Source organism: Coregonus clupeaformis, chromosome 27 (genome assembly GCF_020615455.1).
Source record: "Coregonus clupeaformis isolate EN_2021a chromosome 27, ASM2061545v1, whole genome shotgun sequence".
Lineage (NCBI taxonomy): Eukaryota > Metazoa > Chordata > Actinopteri > Salmoniformes > Salmonidae > Coregonus > Coregonus clupeaformis.
The window spans coordinates 19,733,405-19,750,051 of NC_059218.1; the positions used below are offsets into that span (position 1 = coordinate 19,733,405).

The 16,647-nt window shown below is 47.4% G+C and overlaps 1 protein-coding gene across 1 annotated transcript in view; it reads left to right on the plus strand.

Annotated features, from left to right (window-relative positions):
- Positions 1-6,848: 6,848 nt before the first annotated feature.
- Positions 6,849-16,647, plus strand: part of LOC123481197 (voltage-dependent N-type calcium channel subunit alpha-1B-like) — a 52,638-nt gene continuing 42,839 nt past the window's right edge. The window contains exons 1-3 of the mRNA XM_045208065.1: positions 6,849-6,928; positions 7,864-8,024; positions 8,394-8,531. Coding sequence (XP_045064000.1) covers positions 7,924-8,024; positions 8,394-8,531 — 239 coding nt within the window. The 5' untranslated portion in view covers positions 6,849-6,928; positions 7,864-7,923. The remainder of the gene's footprint in view (positions 6,929-7,863; positions 8,025-8,393; positions 8,532-16,647) is intronic.

Consider the following 16,647-nt stretch of genomic DNA (forward strand, 5'->3'; position numbering starts at 1 on the left):
GGCAATCAATTCACATATGGTGTCCAGGGCACATCTGGGGGCTGAGGGGGTCTGTAGCAAGCGGCAACAGTGAGAGACTTATTTCTGGAAAGGTGGATTTTTAGAAGTAGAAGCTCAAACTGTTTGGGCACAGACCTGGATAGTATGATAGAGCTCTGCAGGCTATCTCTACAGTAGATTGCAACTCCACCCCCTTTGGCAGTTCTATCTAGACGGAAAATGTTATAGTTGGGGATGGAAATTTCAGAATTTTTGGTGGCCTTCCTGAGCCAGGATTCAGACACTGCTAGAACATCAGGGTTGGCAGAGTGTGCTAACGCAGTGAATAACTCAAACTTAGGAAGTAGACTTCTGATGTTTACGTGCAAGAAACCAAGACTTTTGCGATTACAGAAGTCAGCAAATGATAGCGCCTGGGGAGTAGGAGTGATACTGAGGGCTGCAGGGCCTGGGTTAGCCTCTACATCACCAGAGGAACAGAGGAGGACTAGAATAAGGATACGGCTAAAGGCTTTAAGAACTGGTCTTCTAGTGCGTTGGGTACATAGAATAAAGGGGGCAGATTTCCGGGTGTTGTAGAAAAGATTCAGGGCATTATGTACAGACAAGGATATGGAAGGATATGAGTAAACCTAAGCGTTGGGTAACAATGAAAGAGATAGTATCACTAGAGGCACCAATTGAGTCGGTCTCTGCGTGTATGGGAGGTGGGACAAAGGAGCTATCTAAGGCAGGTTTAGCTGGGCTGGGGGATCTACAGTGAAATAGTACAATTAGAAATAACCGAAACAACAATAAGCTAACCATGTTTGGGCTGAGGCTAAACATAAACAGGATGTAGTACCGTAAAAAGGAACAGTCCAGCAGACATCAGCTGTATAGCTGAGTTATCATAAGGTCCGGTGAACAGCAATAGGATAGTTCGGAGGCTGCTAAAGCACTAGCAGGTAAGAGGCCACGGCTAGCGTGTGCTAGCGGGCCGGGGCTAGCAGATGGAATCTTCGTGGTCGACGTCATCGTAACCACATCAGACGATTTCGTCGGCAGACCAGTCGTGTAGGATCGGCGGGGCTCCGTGTCAACACTAGGTGGTCCCGTCCGGTTGACAGAGATGTAGATAGCCGGGAGATGGGCCTAGCTCAGGATGATTAGCCAGACCACAGCGTCCATTTAGTTGAAGCTAGCTGGTAGCGATGAATCCGGAGTTAAAGGTCCAGTGATTCAGTGATTCCGGCAGAAAAACTGATATGTTCTGGGTCGATAACGCGCTGTGCAGACTGGCCGAATATCCGGTGATTAATATCCAGTGATTAAATTAATCCCGCAGAAAAAAATCCAATGTTCTGGGTGAAATACCGCTAACTGTGGCTAATAGCAAGTAGCTAGTTAGCTGGCTAGCTAGTTTCAACTGGAGATTCTAGATAAAAGGTAAGTCAATAATAGAATCCGTTCCACATTGAGTGAGGCGGGTTGCAGGAAAATATATTTTGTAGAAGGATGAAAAGTCTGATAGGGAAATATGTACGAAAAATACAAAAAAAACTGGGTATTTACAGGCTATTTACAGACACACGACAAAAACAGAACTGCACTACTTCGCCATCTTGGATCGGCATATCTATTTATTATTGCCATCGAGATGTTTTCTAACCTCTCTGGATTACAACCAACCAATTTATGATAAATGTACTATATTACGTATTGGGATCACTAAAAAAAAAAAAAAATTACATTACTATGTAGTTTACCAATAAAATGTTCTGATGGTGATGTGGATATACTCGGAATACATATCCCAAATGAAATAAATGATCTCACTCCAATATATTTTAATAGAAAGTTAGCAAAAATAGATAAGATCTTGCTACCATGGAAATGTAAATACCTGTCAATTTGTGGAAAAATCACCCTGATTAACTCTTTAGTATTATCCCAGTTTACCTATTTGCTTATGGTCTTGCTTACGCCTAGCAAACAGTTTTTTAAATTATATGAGAGAAAAATATTCCATTTTATTTGGAACGGCAAGCCAGACAAAATTAAACGGGCCTATTTATATAATGAATATGAATAAGGAGGACATAAATTATTAATAATAAAGCATTAGACCTATCACTAAAAGGAAAACCTGCAAAATCGGCAGTGTATCAAATACTTGTATTTGATACACTGCCGATTTTGCAGGTTTTCCTACTTACAAAGCATGTAGAGGTCTGTAATTTTTATCATAGGTACACTTCAACTGTGAGAGCCGGAATCAGAAAACCAGAAAATCACATTGTATGATTTTTAAATAATTAATTTGCATTTTATTGCATGACATAAGTATTTGATCACCTACCAACCAGTAAGAATTCCGGCTCTCACAGACCTGTTCGTTTTTCTTTAAGAAGCCCTCCTGTTCTCCACTCATTACCTGTATTAACTGCACCTGTTTGAACTCGTTACCTGTATAAAAGACACCTGTCCACACACTCAATCAAACAGACTCCAACCTCTCCACAATGGCCAATACCATAGAGCTGTGTAAGGACTTCAGGGATACAATTGTAGACCTGCACAAGGCTGGGATGGGCTACAGGACAATAGGCAAGCAGCTTGGTGAGAAGGAAACAACTGTTGGCGCAATTATTAGAAAATGGAAGAAGTTCAAGATGACGGTCAATCACCCTCGGTCTGGGGCTCCATGCAAGATCTCACCTCGTGGGGCATCAATGATCATGAGGAAGGTGAGGGATCAGCCCAGAACTACATGGCAGGACCTGGTCAATGACCTGAAGAGAGCTGGGACCACAGTCTCAAAGAAAACCATTAGTAACACACTGCGCCGTCATGGATTAAAATCCTGCAGCGCACGCAAGGTCCCCCTGCTCAAGCCAGCGCATGTCCAGGCCCGTCTGAAGTTTGCCAATGACCATCTAGATGATCCAGAGGAGGAATGGGAGAAGGTCATGTGGTCTGATGAGACAAAAATATAGCTTTTTGGTCTAAACTCCACTCGCCGTGTTTGGAGGAAGAAGAAGGATGAGTACAACCCCAAGAACACCATCCCAACCGTGAAGCATGGAGGTGGAAACATCATTCTTTGGGGATGCTTTTCTGCAAAGGGGACAGGATGACTGCACCGTATTGAGGGGAGGATGGATGGGGCCATGTATTGCGAGATCTTGGCCAACAACCTCCTTCCCTCAGTAAGAGCATTGAAGATGGGTCGTGGCTGGGTCTTCCAGCATGACAACGACCCGAAACACACAGCCAGGGCAACTAAGGAGTGGCTCCGTAAGAAGCATCTCAAGGTCCTGGAGTGGCCTAGCCAGTCTCCAGACCTGAACCCAATAGAAAATCTTTGGAGGGAGCTGAAAGTCCGTATTGCCCAGCGACAGCCCCGAAACCTGAAGGATCTGGAGAAGGTCTGTATGGAGGAGTTGGCCAAAATCCCTGCTGCAGTGTGTGCAAACCTGGTCAAGATCTACAGGAAACGTATGATCTCTGTAATTGCAAACAAAGGTTTCTGTACCAAATATTAAGTTCTGCTTTTCTGATGTATCAAATACTTATGTCATGCAATAAAATGCAAATTAATTTCTTAAAAATCATACATTGTGATTTTCTGGATTTTTGTTTTAGATTCCGTCTCTCACAGTTGAAGTGTACCTATGATAAAAAATTACAGACCTCTACATGCTTTGTAAGTAGGAAAACCTGCAAAATCGGCAGTGTATCAAATACTTGTTCTCCCCACTGTATGTACAGTGGGGGAAAAAAGTATTTAGTCAGCCACCAATTGTGCAAGTTCTCCCACTTAAAAAGATGAGAGAGGCCTGTAATTTTCATAATAGGTACACGTCAACTATGACAGACAAATTGAGAAGAAAAAAATCCAGAAAATCACATTGTATGATTTTTAATGAATTTTTGTGCAAATTATGGTGGAAAATAAGTATTTGGTCAATAACAAAAATTTCTAAATACTTTGTTTTATACCCTTTGTTGGCAATGACACAGGTCAAACGTTTTCTGTAAGTCTTCACAAGGTTTTCACACACTGTTGCTGGTATTTTGGCCCATTCCTCCATGCAGATCTCCTCTAGAACAGTGATGTTTTGGGGCTGTCGCTGGGCAACACAGACTTTCAACTCCCTCCAAAGATTTTCTATGGGGTTGAGATCTGGAGACTGGCTAGGCCACTCCAGGACCTTGAAATGCTTCTTACGAAGCCACTCCTTCGTTGCCCGGGCGGTGTGTTTGGGATCATTGTCGTGCTGAAAGACCCAGCCACGTTTCATCTTCAATGCCCTTGCTGATGGAAGGAGGTTTTCACTCAAAATCTCACGATACATGGCCCCATTCATTCTTTCCTTTACACGGATCAGTCGTCCTGGTCCCTTTGCAGAAAAACAGCCCAAAAAGCATGATGTTTCCACCCCCATGCTTCACAGTAGGTATGGTGTTCTTTGGATGCAACTCAGCATTCTTTGTCCTCCAAACACGACGAGTTGAGTTTTTACCAAAAAGTTCTATTTTGGTTTCATCTGACCATATGACATTCTCCCAATCCTCTTCTGGATCATCCAAATGCATTCTAGCAAACTTCAGACGGGTCTGGACATGTACTGGCTAAAGCAGGGGGACACGTCTGGCACTGCAGGATTTGAGTCCCTGGCGGCGTAGTGTGTTACTGATGGTAGGCTTTGTTACTTTGGTCCCAGCTCTCTGCAGGTCATTCACTAGGTCCCCCCGTGTGGTTCTGGGATTTTTGCTCACCGTTCTTGTGATCATTTTGACCCCACGGGGTGAGATCTTGCGTGGAGCCCCAGATCGAGGGAGATTATCAGTGGTCTTGTATGTCTTCCATTTCCTAATAATTGCTCCCACAGTTGATTTCTTCAAACCAAGCTGCTTACCTATTGCAGATTCAGTCTTCCCAGCCTGGTGCAGGTCTACAATTTTGTTTCTGTTGTCCTTTGACAGCTCTTTGGTCTTGGCCATAGTGGAATTTGGAGTGTGACTGTTTGAGGTTGTGGACAGGTGTCTTTTATACTGATAACAAGTTCAAACAGGTGCCATTAATACAGGTAACGAGTGGAGGACAGAGGAGCCTCTTAAAGAAGAAGTTACAGGTCTGTGAGAGCCAGAAATCTTGCTTGTTTGTAGGTGACCAAATACTTATTGTCCACCATAATTTGCAAATAAATTCATTAAAAATCCTAGAATGTGATTTTCTGGAGAAAAAAAATCTCAATTTGTCTGTCATAGTTGACGTGTACCTATGATTAAAATTACAGGCCTCTCTCATCTTTTTAAGTGGGAGAACTTGCACAATTGGTGGCTGACTAAATACTTTTTTTCCCCACTGTATGTGTGTATGTATGTATGTATGTATATATATATATATATATATATATATATATATATATATATATATATAAATTATAAAAAAAAACATATGGGGGATTGGAAGAGATGCAGACAATTACATTGATGGAAGTTACAATCTATCTGAAATATAAAGCTGATCTACCCCCTAAAAAAAAGACTCAATGTACAGAATCAATGTACAGAATGTACCATGAAATGGTGAGAGTATGGACAGTATGGATTGATATTTGTTGCTTAAGACCATGGTGCTTGCCTACGGAGCTGTGAGGGGAACGGCACCTCCGTACCTTCAGGCTCTGATCAGTCCCTACACCCAAACGAGGGCATTGCGTTCATCCACCTCTGGCTTGCTGGCCCCCCTCCCTCTGCGGAAGCACAGTTCCTGCTCAGCCCAGTCAAAATTGTTCGCTGCTCTGGCACCCCAATGGTGGAACAAGCTCCCTCACGACGCCAGGACGGCGGAGTCACTCACTACCTTCCGGAGACACTTGAAACCCCACCTCTTTATGGAATACCTGGGATAGGATAAAGTAATCCTTCTACCCCCCCTTACCCCCACCCCCAAAAAAAATAATATATATATATATATTGTAAAGTGGTTATCCCACTGGCTATAAGGTGAATGCACCAATTTGTAAGTCGCTCTGGATAAGAGCGTCTGCTAAATGACGTAAATGTAAATGTAAAATAAATGTTTACCAAACAGTACATTTTAAATAGTGGGTAGGACGATTAGTACACAGTATGTAGTTTTAGTAAGTAGTAGTCATGACAGATTTCGGACACGGCCAATGTGTCCGTAGATTACTGTATTGACTCCACATTCACTGTCATTGACCAATGTCCTTCTGGCTCCTGAGGACAGTACGGTATATTGTCACTAACAGGTTCTAAATCATTGCTGTGTAACCCGCCACTGTAGCATGCACAGCACCAATGGCTAGGACAGCAGTGGTTCCTGCAAAGAAGCTTGTCCCTGACTCAGGGCTTGTTTCTTTGTGTCTTTTTCTGCTACTGTGTATGTCTGTGTTATTTAACAGAAATACCAGTGGATAGTGGTTGTAGTCCTTTGTCCTATTATGTGATTGCTCCCTGTATAGAAACCCTTTGGAATTTCTCTTAAAATGTGATTTACTGTCCTACTCTGTGTACGTACAGTATGTTTCTGTAGAATAACCCATCTACTCACATGCATGTACTTTACTAACGCTATTGTACTGTACTCTACTAACCGCAGAGTATTCCTCACTAGAACCTGTAACTATGGGGATGGAAGGATATTTGAAACATGTGTGCCTTAAAGAGAAGGTGTGAAAGAGGGAGAGAGATTTGTGTGTGTGTGTGTGTGTGTGTGTGAGACAGAACAGAAGGTAAGGTAGTGGTGAGAGCCTGTGGGCCACAGTAGAATGTACATTCTCCTTAGGTCACTAACTGTGGGCTTGCTCTATGCAGAGGAACTAAAGGCAAGGACATCAACACCATAAAGTCCCTCAGGGTACTGCGAGTCCTAAGGCCCCTGAAGACCATCAAACGACTGCCCAAACTCAAGGTAACTACATCTGTCACCTGTCAATTCCACTCTGACACAGCAGAGAAGCCACTTCAATGACCGGTGACAAGTTGCACACACACAAACACAGACGGATGCACGCACAAACACACACACACACACACTTTAAAGTGCAACAGCAGCAGACAGTGGATTCCGAACTCCCAAGTGATTGTATGAGAGATAAGCTAATATGCTAATCACATCAGTGGGAGAGAAGAGGAAAGGCGTGATGTAATGACTGATATCCCCAGTGTCTATCTTCATATACCAGTTCATCATCCTCCACCCGGCGACCGTTTTTAAGTGACAAATGAGAAAAATGCAAATCCATCTCACTCTCATCAGGACCCCAGCTCCGTCTCTGATATTGTCTCACCCAGACTAGACCAAAGTAATTGATTTGTGGAAAGGCAGTTGATCAGACAAAGGTAATGGATCGGACCAAAGACAGCAGCAAATCCTATTAATTTAATTGAGGGGTGATTGAGATGATTGAGATTGATCAGGGTTGGCAGGGAGATAAGCCCACTACTCTCTAGCTCTGGTCCAGGACATTACGTGCTGCTTGCTGATGCTGAAGGCTCAGTCCTGAGAGATCAGCATCAGCAAGCTGCACATAATGCCCTGGACCAGAGCTAACCACTCTCATACAGTTAGATACTTGGACAGTGGCATTTGTGACAGGTTGATGGAAATACCTTACATCAGAGAGCATCTCTGTGAGTTGCTGTCTCATTCATCCCAGCTGATACATATTCATTGGGCAGATTGCATACATGCCATGACATGTCTCACACAGAGTCATAAAACCACAAACTGATCAACAGAGTGCTGTGAAGGGACTGTGTGTGTGTGTATATGTGTGTGCAGCCGTGTGTTCACATGCATGCCAATGTGAGTTTGAGTGATTGTGTGTGTGTCTCCCCCTTCAGGCTGTGTTTGACTGCGTGGTCAACTCTCTGAAGAACGTGCTCAACATCCTCATCGTCTACATGCTCTTCATGTTCATCTTCGCTGTGATCGCAGTGCAGCTGTTCAAGGGCAAGTTCTTCTACTGCACCGACGAGTCTAAAGGTCTGGAGAAGGACTGCAGGTACATTACACACACTCTTACAATATTGACACTGACTGGTATTGGATATGAACCATTACTAAATACATAGCTCGTGCCAATTGACCTACAATATAATACGATATTGTACTACTCTCTCTTTTTCTTTCTTTCAATCTTTCTTTCTTTCTTTCTTTCTTTCTTTCTTTCTTTCTTTCTTTCTTTCTTTCTTTCTTTCTTTCTTTCTTTCTTTCTTTCTTTCATTTTCTCTCTCTCTCTCTCTCTCTCTCTCTCTCTCTCTCTCTCTCTCTCTCTCTCTCTCTCTCTCTCTCTCTCTCTCTCTCTCTCTCTATCTCTCTCTGTCTCCTCTCATTCTCCTTTCTCTCGCTCCCTCTCTCCGTCATTCATCAGGGGTAAGTTTCTGGACTATGACCGTGATGACGTAGCGGCCCAGGATCGTGAGTGGAGAAAGTATGAGTTCCATTATGACAACGTGCTGTGGGCCTTCCTCACCCTCTTCACCGTCTCCACCGGGGAGGGCTGGCCAATGTGAGTAGCCCACACCTCACACCAGCCAATTAGCTGCAGAGAGCAGCTCAGGCCAGCCAATTACTGACAAGGACCCAGTCACATAATCACAGGCTAGCCAATCACCTACACATCACCTACTCACATAACCACAGGGTAGCCAGTCAGCTTCCCAGGCAAACGAGAGGGTTCCTATGGAGTCCATCAACCCCTATTGAACGTACAGAGTGTCCTTTACAAGAGAAGCATCCCATTTGACATCCATTTCAAAGGCCAAAGTGCCAATGATATGGGGGAAATAAATGCTCTCAGGGTGATGCTAGGTGGGGTGGGATCCAGCGGGAGGTGTGTGTATATGTGTGTATGTAAGTGTGTGTGTGTGTATATGTATGTATTTCTGAGTGTGTGAATGCTTGCATTGAGTAAATAATCAGGAGGAGACATCGCTAGTCAGAGATACAGTATGTCCCTCATCATTACCCTGATTTATATGGCATGTAGAACCTTAACAGGGTTGGAGTGTCTTATGTGCTCTCCTCAGCTAGTCAATCATTTTTCATCTCTCCCTATCGCTCTCTCTCTCCCCCTCTGTCGTTCTCTCTTTTTCTTTCCACATCATTACTCCCAAGTAATAATGCAGGGCTACACGGTATAAATTATGTAAAATGAGCTAACTAGCTGTTAGATTAATCCTTAAATCAAAATGGCTCTATTCCCTGTAACCCAGCGAATAGGGCTTGAGAAGGAATAGCACATCTCTTCACTGTAAACCCCATTACTCAAAACCTTTGTGGAAACCTGTTGCACTACAATATCAGAGTACAGGTACAGACATTTTGTAACTCAATATTTTTTTGTTACATACAGTGGCTTGCGAAAGTATTCACAGTATTTACAGCTGGAAGTCTCTTGGGGTATGTCTCTATAAGCTTGGCACATCTAGCCACTGGGATTTTTGCCCATTCTTCAAGGCAAAACGATTAGTTACCGGAGTGTAACTCCAGTTCTATGAGTGGAGCGGAGCCCCATAGGGGAGCTCTGCTCCTAGTGGTTTACCCTCTGCCCTAAGGCAGCAGCAGCCTGAGACAAAATTATGCACACACCTACAGCCAATAGGAGTACAGGTGTCCCTATAAGAGGGGATGCCTCCCCTCAATCAGCCTCCCGAGATATTTTTCTTCAGCGAGACTAGAGAGGGTCGGCAGGGCCTTAAGTCCTATGGGGCTCCGCTCCACTCATAGAACTGGAGTTACACTCCGGTAACTAATCGTTCTATATCGTGGAGCTCTGCCCCATAGGGGAGCTCTGCTCCTAGTGGTTTAAGGCGGAGCGTAGCGCTCCAAAATGTACTCCCTGCCGAGCCTAACACTTCCCATCGAAACGAGAAAGTCAGGCCCAGCAATGGCTGCAACCGAGTCCCGCAGTACTGCAACTAAAAACCCCTACGGGCGTCACAATATACCGCGTCATCGGTTAAAAGACACGCCCCACCTAGTCCAATGGCAATGCCAATGACTAGTGGGCAGATCACCAGAATAGAAGCCATACTAATCTGTACTAGCAGATAGATGTGCCTCAATATCCTGTGAAAACACTACCGACCACTAATGGAATGACATAAAGTGTCACTCTACATTGTGAATGCGGTAGACCGCCTCACTCACTCAATGGAATCCCAGAGATTAGTGGGCAGGAACAAAAACATGAGTCATACTAACTGAACAAGCAGATAGATGACCTCACATTCTGTTAATCAACGCATGCCTCTACTGTACTGACCCTGTCAGTCAGGATTCATGCCACAAAATATGTTTTCTTATCCAAAGCGGACCTGATGGAAACCCTGTCCATAGTCCTGCTTTTCCCTCTCTTCCTAGCTCAAGATCTCCCTTCAGCTATGCTGAGTACAGACCGAGCCAAAGAGTTAGAAAACACATCTGTCAAAAACACGTCTTCCTAACCAAAGCGGACCTGATGGAAACCTGTGTCCACAGTCCTGCTTCTCCTCTCTTTCTTGCTCAAAATCTCCCTTCAGCCACGCTGAGTACAGATCGAGCCAGAGAATTAGAAGACATATCTAAGAGATAGAAACGGATAAATGGAGACGGCGTCGACCAGGATGCTGCTCTACAGATATCCTCTACTCCTGTTCCTCTGAAAAGGGCAGTAGAAGCCGCTACTCCACGAGTGGAGTGAGCTCTGATACCCTGAGGCAATTACCACCCTGCTACCTCATAAGCTGTCTCAATGCCTTCACAAAGCCAATGAGACAACCTCTGTTTTGAAAGTGGTCTACCTAGTGCAGCCGCACCGTGACACACAAACAACTGAGGCGATGACCTAATCGCTGCTGTGCGCTCGACGTAAAACTCCAAAGCGCGTACCGGGCACAGGCGATGGAGCTTTTCCTCACTCCTCTCTCTATGAGGAGGAGGAGAAAAATCCCACAGCTCCACGGTCTGTGACCTATATGAACTCTTAATAACCTTCGGCACAAATGCCGGGTTAGGACGTAACACTGCTCTGCTCAGGTCACCATTGATGGCCAAGCAGTCAGGTCTCGTCGAAAGAGCACACAAATCACTGACCCGCTTAGCTGTAGTCAAAGTGAGCAACAGTGCTGTCTTTATAGACAGCATCTTGAGGGGTATTTGATTCAATGGCTCGAACGGCGACTTACATAGCGCTTCGAGTACCAAAGCCAAATCCCACTGAGGAAGCGTGACTCTAGGTGTTGGCCTAAGTCGCCGCGTTCCTAATAGGAAGCGTTTCACTAGAGGGTGGCTAAAGACATTGTCTCTGCCAAAACCCTCATGACAAGCTGAAATCGCTGCTGCAAACACTCTAATCGTGGCAGGCGATTTTTTCTTATCAAACATGACCTGTAGAAAAGAGAGAATACTCTCCACCTGACAGCTCATGGGGTCCACACCTTGTGTGACACACCATCGTGAAAACACGTTCCATCTACTGGCATACATCTTAGAAGTGGAACTGGCACGTGAACCCTGTATGGTCCTGATCACTGCATCAGATAACCCACGGCGCTCTAGCCTGTCCCTCTCAGCAGCCAGGCCTTCAGTGGTTGGCCGATTATGGGCAATTTCCCTATCGTGCCAGCCGCCTGAGACAACGCGTCCCGTCGATGTGGAATTGGCCAAGGTGGCGCAATCAACATCTGACTCATCTCCGCAAACCACGGAGCCCCGGGCGATCGGGCGCTATCAGTATCACTGACAGCCCCCCTGACCTCACCCTGGCTAGCAGTGGGAGAATGCAGGACAGCGGAGGGAATGCATACAGGAGAACTCTCGGCCACGGTTGGTGCGCAAAGGCGTCCCTTCCCAGTGGCGGTTCGTCCTGTTCCCTCAGAGAGAACCACAGAGGACATTGCGCGTTCACGCGTGACGCGAATAGGTCCACCTCGGCTCTCCCGAATTGTTCCCAAATCTGGAGAACAATGTCTGGATGCAGACACCACTCGTCGTCTCGAGGACCCCCTCTTGACATGAGGTCTGCTCCTACGTTCAAGTAGCCCGGAATGTGTGCTGCTCTCAATGAGCGAAGGTGCTCGTGAGCCCACAGCCACAATTCCTCTGCCGCCCGATGGAGAGCAGGAGACCTGACTCCTCCCTGGCGATTTATGTGGGCTACTGTGGTCCGGTTGTCTGACCAGACCAGCACATCGCGACCCCAAAGGGTAGACGCGAAGTGGGTCAGAACCAGTCGAACCGTTTCCAACTCCAGGAGGTTGATGTGACAACCTGATTGAGGCCACACACCTCCTATCGCTTGTGTCTGACATGTCCCTCCCCATCCCGTCAGGGACGCATCCGTGAATACTGGGATGTGAGAGGACACCTTTCCTATCGGGACTCCGTGCGTGAGAACGCGCGAGTTTCTCCAATAGTTTAGGTCTGCACTGAGCGAGAGGGGGAACCACCACCAACCGATGACGTTGACGCAATGGGTCTAGTCTTAGTTGGCGAACCATCGCTGCGTCCTGTGCATGTGCAGGAGTCCCAGCGGAACCACAGAGTGGGCTGACGACATGAGACCCAAAAGTGACATGATCGACAGCGCCGTCACCGTGTGATTCGGACGACACTTCCTTAGGGCTAGCAACAAGGCTACCCTTCGGGGGTCCGAATTTCGAGCCCTCATCCTCACAGTGTCTAGCTGTATCCCCAGGTAGACAATCTGATGAGTGGGCCAGGGTGCGCTCTTTTTCCAATTCACAGCAAACCCCAGACTTGTGAGATGCGTCACTGTCTGTGTTGTGTGAGTGATCGCCAGCTCTGCTGACGGGGCGAGAACCAGTAGGTCGTCCAGGTAAGCTAGTAGCCGTATTCCCTGACGACGCAACGGTTCCAATGCCGCCTCCACACACTTGGAAAATGTGCGAGGTGCCAGGGCGTACCCAAATGGCATCCTCGTGTATTCGTACGCCACCCCTTGAAAGGCGAACCGCAGAAACTTCCTGTGACGCGGCTGAACCGGCACATGAAAGTACGCGTCCTTTAGGTCTATGCTCGTACAAAAGTCCCCTCTCTGGACACATTCCAGCAGACGTTTTGTCGTTAGCATTCGGAAGGGCCGTTTGGTTATGCTCTCGTTGAGAATGCGTAAATCCAAAATCGGCCTCACTCCCCCCGTCTTTTTGGGCACTAGGAAATAAGGCGAATATAGCCCTTTGTTCCTTTGCTCCCGGGGAACTACTGTCACCGCCTCCTTCGCCAAAAGTTCCGGAATCTCTGTCATCAGAGCGGCCACTTTGTCTGGCGTTTTCATCACCGTCTCCACCACTCCCCTGAACGGGGGTGGGGTCCGGTGGAATTGGAGAGCATAACCCTTCTGCAACGTCTGTTCTAGCCAGCGTGAGAGGGTGCAGCTTCTTCGCCACTGCCAGCAATGCAAAGAAAGTGGCTGGGCGCGAAGCTGTGGTGCATCCAGTAGGAAGGACCTGTATTCCTCTATGGCCCTTACCGCCACTGTTCCCCAACATTGAAGTGGTGGAACAGCCCAAGGTGGGCCTCCCGTGAAAGGGAGAGGAAATGCGTTCTGAGAAAGAAAGAGGAGTAGGGACATCGGTTAAACCCGTAACCGTCGTATTCCTGCCCTCCTTGAACGCATCGCGGGTCTGAATTGCGTTGACCGAGGCCACAGCCTGCGGCAGGGCACCATCCCCAGCAAGCGATTGCGTCATCTTAGGTGACTGCAATTCGCTATCAGAGCCCTTCACTACAGTACTCCTAGAAGTCTGTAGTATGATGTCTCTATGAGGTAAAACAAGGTGGCGCCTTGATACCTTCTTAACTTTCACCTTCTGTGTGTGTTCAACTCTGCACCCCTGGTGGGTTGAGTCACGCTCAGTGTGGTGAGTATTAGCGCGTTCAAAGGGAAGTGGGGGCGCCGATACACTGGGCACCTTCGTGACCGTGGTAATCGGGCCCTCCGTGACCGCAGCATGGGTCTGAATCGCACTAACCGAGACCTTAGTCTGCGATAGTGCGCCATCCCCAAATAGCGGCTGCGTCATCATGTCTCCTGACTGAGACTGCAGCCTGCTATGAGAGACACTCACTACAGTACTCCTTGGGGTCTGTAATGTGAGGTCTCTTTGAGATAAGCCAAGACGGAGTCTTGGTATCTTTCCATCCTTCACCTCCTGTGTGTGTTCAGCTCTGCACCTCTGGTGGACTGAACTACGCTCAGTGTGGTGAGTATTAGCGCGTTCAGAAAGAAGTGGGGGCGCCGATACACTGGGAACCTTCGTCACCGTGGTAATCGGGCCCTCCGTGAACGCAGCATGGGTCTGAATCGCACTAACCGAGACCTTAGTCTGCGATAGTGCGCCATCCCCAACTAGCGGCTGCGTCATCATGTCTCCTGACTGAGACTGCAGCCTGCTATGAGAGGCACTCACTACAGTACTCCTTGGAGTCTGTAATGTGAGGTCTCTTGAGATAAACCAAGACGGCGTCTAGGTATTATTCCTCCTTTCACCTCCTGTGTGCGTTCAGCTCTGCACCTCTGGTGGGCTGAACTACACTCAGTGTGGTGAGCCTGGGCGCGTTCAGCAAAAGGTGGGGGCGCCGATACACTGGGCACCTTCGTGACCGTGGTAATCGGGCCCTTCTTGAACGCAGCATGGGTCTGGGTCGTACTAACAGAGACCTTAGTCTGTGATAGTGCGCCATCCCCAATGTGGTTATTATCAGCGCGTTCTGAGAGAAACGGGGGCGCCGATACGTTGGTTACGCCCGGAACCGTAGTAATCAGGCCCTCCGTGAACGCAGCACGGGTCTGAACTGCACTGACTGAGGCGTTAGCCTGAGACAGAGCGCTGTCCCGAATAGCGGTCGCGTCATCATGCCATTATCTGGCTGAGACTGCAGCCTGCTATGTGAGACACTCACTACAGCACTCCTAGGAGTCTGTAAAGTGAGGTCTTTATATGGTACACTTAATACCTTTTATATACCTGCCTTATGTGTGCATTCAGCAACGCACCATGGTGGGCTGAGCTGCACTCATAGTGGTAAGAGAGAGAGCGAGAGTGAGGAAGGTCGAACGCTCTCGGATGTATTATGGAAAAGGGGCTCTTTTTTGACAGTGTCAAGTAGAGCCAACTCTTTATTACACACATCAACAAAAAACATTCTCCTCCATACACTCAATGGTAGAGTGGGGGGGGGACAGTGGGCTCGGTCACAGCAGGCGCTGTGTCGTCTTCCGTTCTCTCCCCCTCGCCTGTCATAAACGGCGTCTCTTCTGGCCGCCCTTCGGGTGATGCCAGGATGACGCTTTAATGACCTCTCTCGCCGGCACTTCTGGCGCTGCAGGGGGGCGAGGCCCGCTCCCCTTGCTGCTGGAGGCCGCCGTCTGACGCCAAGCTGTAGCGAGAGTAACGGCCGCCCTTCCTCATATCCACTTCCGGGTTGGAGGGAATGGGGGCAGCTTAATCTCCCGCTGTTTAGCAGCCCACTCAATGAGACCTGAGAATTCAGGCACAGAGAGGCTGTGGCGTCATCATCCAGGGATGTAATGACCTCACAATTTCCCGAAGGAAAAGGGGTGTTAAACATCTGGGTCAGTGTAATGAATTGTTCCAATAGAATATTCATTTCTTCCCCAATAGCCCTGTCATCTCCTGAGTCAGCGCCTTCAGATGATGCCTCAGAAGCTGAGACTAACACTGATAGCACATCCTCAAGAGGAATATCCTCCCTAAAAATGCCCAACGCTTCTTCCACTCCTTCAAAAAGGAGGGCGCAGCTGGCGCATAGTGGGGATTAATGAAGCTGTCCCTGGCGTGCTGTGTCCCTCAACCCACGAAACATATGTCGGGGGGTCGACAGCCGCCAAGGGGAACAGCGACATTGAGCTCTGAATAGAGCTTTTGTTAAATACTTACCCTATGGATAAGCTTGGTGTGCTCATTGTAGGACGACGTCGATGATCTGGAAAATCGACGGCGTTTTCTTCGTCCTGAGTCTTCTCTTCGTCTCTTCTTGGCTTCTTCAGTCTAGTCCAGTCGCTGAAGAAAAAGGGAGGCTGATTGAGGGGAGGCATCCCCTCTTATAGGGACACCTGTACTCCTATTGGCTGTAGGTGTGTGCATAATTTTGTCTCAGGCTGCTGCTGCCTTAGGGCAGAGGGTAAACCACTAGGAGCAGAGCTCCCCTATGGGGCGGAGCTCCACGATATAGAACTGCTCCAACTCCTTCAAGTTGGATGGGTTCCGCTGGTGTACAGGAATCTTTAAGTCATACCACAGATTCTCAATTGGATTGAGGTCTGGGCTTTTGCCATTCCAAGACATTTAAATGTTTCCCCTTAAACCACTCGGGTGTTGCTTTAGCAGTATGCTTAGGGTCATTGTCCTGCTGGAAGGTGAACCTCCGTCCCAGTCTCAAATCTATGGAAGACTGAAACAGGTTTCCCTCAAGAATTTCCCTGTATTTAGTGCCATCCATCATTCCTTCAATTCTGACCAGTTTCCCAGTCCCTGCCGATGAAAACATCCCCACAGTATGATGCTGCCACCACCATGCTTCACTGTGGGGATGGTGTTCTCGGGGTGATGGGAGGTGTTGGGTTTGCGCCAGACGTAGCGTTTTCCTTGATGCCAAAA